General features: G+C 35.7%; 1 protein-coding gene across 1 annotated transcript in view; it reads left to right on the top strand.

Moving 5' to 3' along the window:
• Positions 1 to 3,962, top strand: part of LOC124249775 (ovostatin homolog 2-like) — a 44,477-nt gene extending 40,515 nt beyond the window's left edge. The window contains 6 exon segments of the mRNA XM_046681111.1: positions 167 to 291; positions 1,392 to 1,482; positions 1,839 to 1,907; positions 2,516 to 2,618; positions 3,328 to 3,403; positions 3,817 to 3,962. Coding sequence (XP_046537067.1) covers positions 167 to 291; positions 1,392 to 1,482; positions 1,839 to 1,907; positions 2,516 to 2,618; positions 3,328 to 3,377 — 438 coding nt within the window. The 3' untranslated portion in view covers positions 3,378 to 3,403; positions 3,817 to 3,962.
• Positions 3,963 to 10,179: the final 6,217 nt, after the last annotated feature.

Raw genomic sequence — 10,179 nt, forward strand, 5'->3', positions numbered from 1 at the left:
TTCTCGCGTATTCTGAAAACTAAACAATTACATTTAACCTTATTCTTTGATGGTAAAGACGTAAAATAAAGTGCATTAATAATGAAAATAGAGAAACAAGAAGTCCTTCAGTTTTGACTACAAGATAAATGAATAGATTTTTTTTATAATTTGCTATACTTTCTAGGCTACCCTAAGGTATAATGTGCTACTACCTAAAGAGGCATCTGGATTCTTCCTTTCCTTGGAAATGGTAAAGAAAAACTCTTCAGATATGTTCCAGAGTAATTTTGACCTGACGGTAACCCTCAGGTAAGTGTCCCATCTTGATATCAAATCCCAGGTTAGAGAGAAGGTAAGATATCAAAAAAGAATTATTTTAAACATTAGCAAAGCAACAAAATATTAAGGATGGTAACCATGATGAGTTCATATGTTGTGGTGATATTTCTGTAGTATAGTCACTTTATAGTTCTCTGTGTCCACACCACAATTAGTACATTTTAAACTAAATCACAGCTAGAATTGTGCAAGTATAATTTGTATTGTATGCACGTGTAATTGGAAGGCTTCTGCCACACTGATATTCCAGCAATGCTTTCATTTTTTTTCATGGAAAAACTGTCAGTTTTGGACAATGAAATTGCTATTTTTCCTCCTAAAGATAAAGACAGGTAGGTCTATAGGAGAAAAACCTACAAATGTTTATTTTATAACTGTAAAGACCAAATTTTAGATTTTTGCTTTTCAGAGTAGAAAAACAAAATAATTCTCTTGAATTAAAATATAATTTATAGATGTCAAAGAGTATTTTAGCCTTGGTTGATATGTGGAGAAACGCTGAACACAATTAACTTAGGAATTTTTCTTAGGATTTCCAAAGGAAAATCTCTTGAACACTAGAGCTAAGATAAGAACTAAATACATTGTGTAACTCTTAACTTCATGTCCCAGCAATCCTATACAGAGTCAGGGACATAACCTAGAAGATCTCTTGGGGACATATCTACTCTATGATTCTGCCAACATCTTGCTTTCTAAACAAAGATCTCCTTTAAGAGTTGTGCACATCTGAGGCTAACATATGTATATGTAATATAAATTTATAAGCTTCATTTATAAGTTCTGACTTTGAGGGCACAGGTAATCTTAAAATCAAGGTTTAGGGAGATTCTAGGTCCAGATAATTTATTCTTTACTCCAACTTATGTTGCTTCGTATTATCTCATACATTATCACTCTAGTTATCCCTATTCTTAGATGTCTTAGAATTAACTTTCTTCAGGTGTTTCCTCTTCAGCTTTTTCCTTTCCTCTGGACTCATAGCCAGCTATACACCCTCCACACTTGCCATAAGATAAGTCATTTTTCTAAACTGATGTCTAAACTAGTGTTTTGTTTTTAAATTTCAGATATACTGGAATTCGCAATAACTCAAATATGGTCCTTGTTAATGTAAAAATGCTCTCAGGATTTACTCCAGTCATGGCATCCATTGAGGAGGTAAATAAGAGAAGCCTAATCTTTCAGCACAGAAAGCGCAATAGGATATAGAGGAAATAATTTGTTAGCAAAATCAAGCCATAGAATCCTTTAATTTATTCACAGTTCACATCTTTATTTGTTGTAACACTGAAGGGATGGTGTTCTTAATTTATAGCAATTATTAGTCATTATTTCCCATAGTTCATAATCTATTTCTTTGTTTAGTTTCTACTTGTGTTTATGAAAACATAATGGTACAAGGGAACATTCTATAAAAGAGATTACTGACCATTGGTTCAATAAAATACATGAAGCATTCAATACTGGAATTCTTTAATATCTGTCCCCCATCCCTCCTGCCAATTTATTCCAAGCTTGAAAACAATGGCCAAGTGATGAAGACAGAAGTCAAGAATGACCATGTTCTGTTCTACTTGGAAAATGTAAGTTGAGAAATTATTTTCTTCCATGACTTTCTTTCTCTCTCCTGAGGATAATTGGATGCTTCTATTTCAAATTTAACAGGGTTTGTAAAAAAATATGGGGCGTTAAAGATGATCAGTGTTCTTCTGTCCCACTGATAATCTATTTTCCCCGTTACATCTGACGTTATTACGTATGTGCCTTAGCTACCTTACTAGATGATTTTCAAGTTTAGAAGCATCATTTCTCTGTTTTTTTTTTTTTCCTCACAGCATCTAACATAGTCTGGTCACAGAAGAGATGTATAATTCTTTTATAGTTTGACTTGAACTCCAACGAAGGCTGGCACGAGTTTGAGAGTCATCCTTTCTATGTGTATATGATTACCATTCACATAAATGCCTACATTACTCTAATGCTTTCGATTAGATTCCTTGCACCTTAATATAAACAATGAGACTTAAAATTTTGTACAATTTAATGTTACCTCACTATTTTGTCGTTATGTAAGATAGTGATACACTGGTTCTATTTAACTGGGTGAAGCGTGAACTTCTGGAGATAATTAGCACAGTGATTTTCTTTTTTCAGACCTGCTATGATATATTTATGATTTGTGTCTTTATAGGTTTTTGGTACAGCAGACAGTTTCACCTTCTCTGTTGAACAAAGCAATCTTGTGTCGAACATTCAGCCAGCCCTAGCTTTAGTCTACGATTATTATGAAAAAGGTAGGCAAGCAACAACCATGCTCTAAAGCTGCTGAACATGCTATTATATCTAAGACTCCCTGAGCTACTAAATTTTCCAAAATTATCTTCAGTCTTTAAAGACTGAACAATGACTTGTTTTATTTTATATATTGATTTTTTTACTCTATGATATATCTTCTGACTGGGCCATTTTCCAGTTATCAGAGTTTTCCAACAATTAGAATCCTTTGTCTATAATGTGAAAGAGCTTCCTTTTAACTTGAAATACAAACCATGCTAAGCTTCAGATTATTTTGTTGTTGTTGTTAATGCCAAGACTTACCATTTCATGCTACCTCTATGGACTTTGATTTGAGATGGAGACTGGGCAATATTCTGAAATGCTATAGGAAAATCTTGATAGATTAGGTTCCAAAACAATTACTAAGACTTAAAGACCATAAAAAATTTCCCTTGAAGGTTAGTGCTATTATTTTCTTGTTGAATGTCATACAAAGTTTGTCAAGAAGTATTTGAATTCTGATTCTGTCATTTACTAATTGAATGTATGTCATCAAGGGCCTTAAACTTTAATAGGTTGTTTCTGGATTTAGAAAATGCAGAAGTGATTGACTCTCTTGCAAAAATATTAGAAAGATTTGACCTCTGCATCTATATTGTCTGACTTAATCTTGCTATAGAAAGTTGGAGGTTTTTAATAAGGATGAATTTTTATTTTATTTTCTAGATGAATATGCCTTCGTTTCTTACAATATCAACAGTGTTTCCGTTTCCTAGTGAGACAAAACAAAGCACAGGAAAAGGTAAGGAAATTACACACATTGAAAACATTGAAACCATTGAAAACACAGCTGGTAAGAAAATGAAAACCTGAAGAAGATAAACAATAGATGAAGCAAAGAGAAGTCTCTGGTACTTCACAAGGTTTGACTAGCTATGTACACTAAATGTCTATTCTGAGAGTCATTAAGATGAAGAATTTACAGCTTATATGTAGCTTTTATAAATGTCTCATTTTAAAAAACTCATCTTTGTTTCGTAAGTTGTTAGGTCATTAAATATCTGTGTACATATATTTATACACATTCATGCATGTTATTTGTTTATGTGTGTAAATGTATGTTTATATGTATACATTTATTATCTATATGTATACATTTATTTATATATACTTACACACATTTATTTATTGTTTAAACTATATTTTTAATCCCAGGTGGAATGCTATTTACTTTGAACAAACTCATTCTTCTGTATCAAACCTGGAAGAAAACCATGAATCACTTCACATCCTGAATAGTCTTCAATCTACTGTGACTTCTTATCAGAGATTATTTCTTTATTATCCCATTAAAAATTGTGATTTTTAGATCTGGATCTATGACTTTCTTTTCTTTCAGTATATCATTCATAATTTTCATCCTAGGAAACTCAGGGATTTCTTTAATTGGAACTCTAATCATTTGCTTTGTTGCTTTCAATTCTGAATTCAAGTTTTTAGATAGTATGGTGAACACAATATGAAATCCTCCAACATCCAGAGAAAGAAAAAGAGAAAGGCAGAGTCGGTGGGAGCAAGAGAAAGAGACAAAGTTGAAGAGGACTTTGATATGAGCTCAAGGAAATAAAAGAAACACACAAAACGCAAAACACACAGACTCTTCTCAGTGAAAGGTCATCAAAGAATAAGGGGGAAAAGTAATTAGAAAGTCACAAATGAACTGATGGATTTATTGAGTTCACATACATGATAGAGAAGGTAACCAAGGATATTTTATGTTTTTAAAAATTGTTTTCTTGTTCTGAGCTTATCAGTTACTACTGAAAAGCAATACTCAATGTCTATCCTTTGCTTAACTTAACACTACTATTATAGCAATGAATTAATATTCAAAAGATGAAGACAGGAAGAAACTGGAGAAAATAGGGATGGAAATGAAAACAATTTCTCTGCTGACTTTAATACAGGCTTCTGACTGCTGAGATACTGCTACAGACAATAAAAAGCTATTGATAAATTCTCCAATTGTGGAGTTAAAAATTTGGAAACAATGTCTTAAACTTTACCAGTGTTCAACAAATTAAAAATAGAGTGTTTTAATAGAAGATGGTTAGACTTATGTATTCTTGTAATCTCCCTGCCCAATGTGTACTGCTAATAGTGCCTAAATTACAACTGGGCCCTTAATGAATGTTTATTCATTGTTTTATCATAGAGAAACTGCCGGTTTCAGTTCATGTCTGGTGCTACAAAAGTCTATTTCACTTTATTAAGAATTACTTTATACTTTCTAAGTTCTCCTATTTTACCCAAACATGGCACGTCATATGCAGACAAGATATCAGTTCTCATATTTTTTAAAACCACCCTGGCTCTATAGATATTCATGGATTCCTCTCATGGAAAATTTGACTCTTCTAGTACATTTTGTGCTAAAGTTTCGAGAAAAATGAAGGGAATTTGCTTTGTGGTAAATAATGTCTCATTGTGGGAAACATCGTTTTTTTTTTTTCTAAGTAAATAATCAGTTCTCAGTCCTCATTTTATTTGACATGTATTCAATAGCCTGCTTACATAATAAAATTGTTCCTCAAATTATAAGCCAGCAAGGAGGGCGTGATGAAGTCAGCTACTTGCTGTACTCCAAGGCACAAAGCCTGTGATTTAATGTTTACATTTGCAAAATTTCTTGGTGTCACAATGAGCATGGGAGGTAACAGAGAACTGAGATCAAAATATATTCTAAAGAATGAAAGACTGTAGATGAACAATGCAGCTTTGCGGCTTGCCATATTCATTGAAATCTCTTCCAGTTTATTTTGGACAGAATGCTGTAGTTATTTCCCTCGTCCAAATTTTAATAGAAAATGGAGCATAAGGGACATTTCAGTTTAGGTGTGTTGAATGGGAAATACTGATCTTTGATGTGATTGTGTATGTGTGTGTGTGTCTGTATATGTGTGTTTAAGAAGAGGTCTTTAGTAAACTGGACTATCATGAAATATGTCATGAAGGATGCACAGCTCTGATTCGATGAGGCTTGTGTGATAAAACATCATATGACACCTGCCCCTATTCCCTCCACACAGAAGCACTTGGACAATGGGGATAATTTATTCCACCTATCATGTTCTTGTATAGTATTCACACATTTTTTTGCATTTTGAAATAATTATATGTACCTAAAATACATGAACATCCTTTTTAGTATCTTCTAGAAATCTCATCCTCTTTGGCCTCCTCCTCATTCCATCAATTCTGTTCTTTCTCTTTTCTTTAGTCTCAGCCTCTTTCTATTTTTGTTTTTTTTTTTTCTTCCATCGTCACTTAAGGATTTGCTGTTCCTCCCATAATGTACACATTTTCCTTCTCACTTTCTGGATACTTGCTAATCTTCTTTTTGTCTCCACTGTCTCTTTCTGAACATTAAATAATACTTCATGATTCTAGCAACCCTCTTCTCACTAGACATACTAAAAGTCCTGTGACTAAAATTACTATCTTTTTTTTTATGATTCCCAAATATATGCCTCTATATCTACACTTCAGATCCACATATCCAACTGCCCACTCTACTTCTTTAACCAAACGTCCCACAGGTACCACAATAGGATCCATAGTCTACCCCCAAACCAACTTCTTCTACTGAGATCCCTCTCTCACTGTGTGATAATATCATCACCAAACAATCATCTAAGTATCAACTTAACTCCATTCGTCTTTCATCTCTCACATTCTATTAATTACTGTTTATAATTGACCATTGTTGACTTACCTCCTGAATGACTCACAGATCCAGTTGTTTTTATCCACTACTGCCATACTGCCTTACTTCCAACAACCAGTCTTGAGCGCCTATTTGTGCCCAAAACTCTTCTGGATAGTTGGGCTTTATAAATGAATGAAAATAATAAAGATTGCTGCCTTTGTGGAGTTTACATTCTAATGGGGGAGATAAACACTACATGTACTATAATCAAACAATATATACAGACATAAAATCAACATAGTAGGCAAGCAAAATATGGAAAATTAGAAGGTGATGAGTGTTATGGAAAATAAAACTGCAGACATGGGTAGAAGGGTTTAGAATTCCCAGGGAGATGGAAGAGGGGAAAAACTGAAATACTAAATAGGAGATTTAAGGCCAACCTCATTGAGGCAGTGAGATTTGAGCAAAGGCTTGAAGGAGGTGAGGGAGTTAGCTACACAGGCATCTGAGGGAACACTACTCCAAGCAGTGGAAGCAGCTACAGAAAAAATGTGTCAAGTGTCAAGTGCTACTGAATATTCAAGTAAAATAAGAACTGCAAATAGATCATTTACTAACTTGGAAAAAATATTACCCACAAAGGGACATAACATACCAAAGTAAATTGCATTGATTCTCGAACTTTTAGGACAACTGTTTTAGAAGAGTCATCTTTTGGCAGCGGTGGGGTGGGTGGGGGTGCTTCTCAAACTTCCTAGGTGCCTGAGGTGTTAGTAAAAATTATGGATGCTAATCTCATACCTGCACCAGTTTAATCAGAACCTCTAAGGAAGTGGTTCTCCAACTTAACATGTTTCAGGGCCACCCAGTTGATGAGATTACTAAAGGGTACTCCCAGGGCTCTGACTCAATAGATCTGGGTGGAGCATAAGAATTCGTATTTCTAACAAATTCCCAGGTGATGCTGGTACTCCTGGACCCAGGACCACACTTGAAAACCCTTGTTCTAAGGATGTGGCTTGGGCACCCAGGGTTATTGAAAGCTCCCAGGGCATTTCTAATGTGGAACTACAGTTGAAACTGCTGCTCCAGAACCTTGCTACTCTGAGTGTGGTCAGAAGAGTGACAGCATCAGCATTGCTGGAAGCCTATTGGAAATGCAGAATGTCAGGCCTTACCCAAACATACTGAATCAGAATCCACAGTTAGCAAGACCCTCAAAGGACACCACATATCAAAGTTTGAGAAGCCCCTTTAGTCCATCTCTGAATTCTTCTCTTACAGAACTCTACACGTGTTGGTATAATAACCATTCTTGCTGGTCACTGATCTTTGAGAGCTCTCACTTTTTCTTTGCCATGCTAAAGAATAATATTTCATCATTTTATCTTGCTCACAACTTACTACACTTCTCTTCTTCCCCAAGCCTCTTATACAATGCAATATTCAAAATAAAATATGTTGAAAAATGCACCTTTCTGTGTTTGTGGCTGCTCACCCAAGAGCCTTCTCATTTCTTCTTATATTTAGAGAACTGGTCTTTTTTCTCTGGCCTCAGGGTGCTTTTGGATGAATCATAATTTTTTTAAGCCGGTCATATTATCATAGTCCCCTCTGATAGTGATTGGTTCCCACAGGTCAGGTTCCCTGGAACATAGACTCTGAGATGGAGATTTCTGTGTAGAGGGTTTATTTGGGAGGACTTTAAAGATCAACACCAATGGAGGATAAAGGAATCAGGATTGTACAGACAGAGGAATTGAACTGCGATGAGTCCCAATAAAAGTTTCAGCCCATAGGAACTTTGGTGCTAGGATGATCTTCTAGAGTTCTCCTACTTTAAGGCAGGGAGCCAGTTCTTTATACCACCACAGCACCCATTATTGGATATGGAGCTGCCCCTAAGGAGAAGGGAAGGACTTGAGTGAAAAGTCTCTCTGATCTGAGGGGAATTCTCCGAGCTGAATTCTTGTGAGAGCCAGCAGCCACTAACATTCCTAGCAGTAGGTTATGAGTGCTTCTGCCACAGAGGGGAGTATCTAAAGGACACATCACAGATCACTACTTAGGTCTAGCAATGAGAAATACAAAGCAAATCTGAATGAGGACCTATCCATAGGTGTCTCCTGGTATAGAATCTGGAGTGATTTTGCTCCTTGGTAAAAAGAGAAAGAGAGAGAAATTCAGGAGAAGAAATTCTTTTCCTGCTAACTCCTTTCTCCCAGATTGAGATATGGTTGCGAAGAAATAATCTTTGGTACTTCAGAGGCCAAACTGTGGCCAAAAGGCAAATAATGCTGATACACCAAGCAATAGAGTAGAAAGAATGGAAGAAACTCTTTGATGGTATTGGTGAGCTTCTGAATCAATGCCGGTACCACCTTCCTCAGATTTTGTGCCAAATGAGATAACAAATGTTTGACATTTTAAAGTCTCTATCAGTTAGGCATTCTGTTACTTGCAGCTGGTAAAGACTTTCTTGTCATTCTTTTTTTTTCCCCCAATTCTTGGCTTCCTTTTCCCTATCTTATCTTTATATAGAACTTGTGATATCTCCTTTTTTAAGTTCTTTCTAATTTACTAATCCCATGGAAATCATTTGGGAGAGAGGCCAGTACAAGGGCCTGGCTGACACGCATCATCCACTGTTCACAGTAACGTTCTTCATGATTAGAACTTTAGTGTGTGCGTGTGCGTGTGTGTGTGTGTATTTAGCCCCATAGGGACTTATCCAATGTTTTCTATATGTTAGGCATTGTGCTAATCACTTTAAATATATTAATTTATTTAATATTCACAACAAGCTTATAAAGTATTGTTATTATCATTCCCATTTACAGACAAAGAAAGAGAAGAATGGGGAATTTAAGTAACTCATCCAAGGTCCCTCGTCTGGTAAACCAGAGAACCAGGATATAGACACTGGCTATGAGGATCCAGCACCTTTGCACTTTCCTATAACTGCCTTGCAAAGGAAGAAAAATTCTACTCAGAAACAAAATTCTTAGTATACTAATATTTAAAAAACAGAGTGAGTAAATGTAGTTTCCTTTGGGCTACAACAAAAGTATAACTTTATTTTATGCAAAGGGGTTGCATTTAACACAAATGTTTCCCAGCAGGGTGCATTCATTCCTAACTGCACTCTGCCTGAAAGACTAAATCTGCCTCTGCTGGCAAGAGATTGTGGAAATATTTATAACTTGCTGTGACAACTTTGATGCCAAAATCAAAACAGACACCTTATTGTTCTCAGTAATGGTAATTCAGGAGAGAACACTGTGAGCTTGCTACCCCTGACACAGTCCCACAAAAGGTATAGACTCCTGTGGGTCTTCACACAAAGAGAGGTCTGAAGGGAGAAGACAGATGAGCATGGCTTACCATCTCCTGCATGAAACATCCGCCTGCTGAGGTGGTAGGTAGAATGCTCCACAAGAACAGGTTCTGCAGAAGGAAGAACAAGTTCTAATTTTTTTTCCTGACTCACTGTAAGTTCCTGGTAGATTCCCCTAAGCCTTTTAGCTTCTATCTAAGAAGAAACATTGCTTAACACTGAATGTTATACAAAGTAATGACAGTCAAAGGTTGCAAAATGGTTAGGGTTCTTTCCAGAAGTTTTATGTTTCCTTAATGTTAATTATAAATACCTGGAAGAATAAACATAGCTACAATGTGCATACAACCTAAAGCAATCTACAGATTCAACGCTATCCCAATCAGAATCCCAGTGACATGCTTCCCAGAAATAGAACAAAGAATCCAAGAATTCATATGGGGCAGCAAAGGACCCCAAATTGCTAAAGCAATCCTGAGGAAAAAAGAATAAAGCTGGAGGTATCACAATCCCTGACTTCAAAACATAC

The sequence above is a fragment of the Equus quagga genome, chromosome 1, assembly GCF_021613505.1.
Source record: "Equus quagga isolate Etosha38 chromosome 1, UCLA_HA_Equagga_1.0, whole genome shotgun sequence".
In the NCBI taxonomy this organism is placed as follows: Eukaryota; Metazoa; Chordata; class Mammalia; order Perissodactyla; family Equidae; genus Equus; species Equus quagga.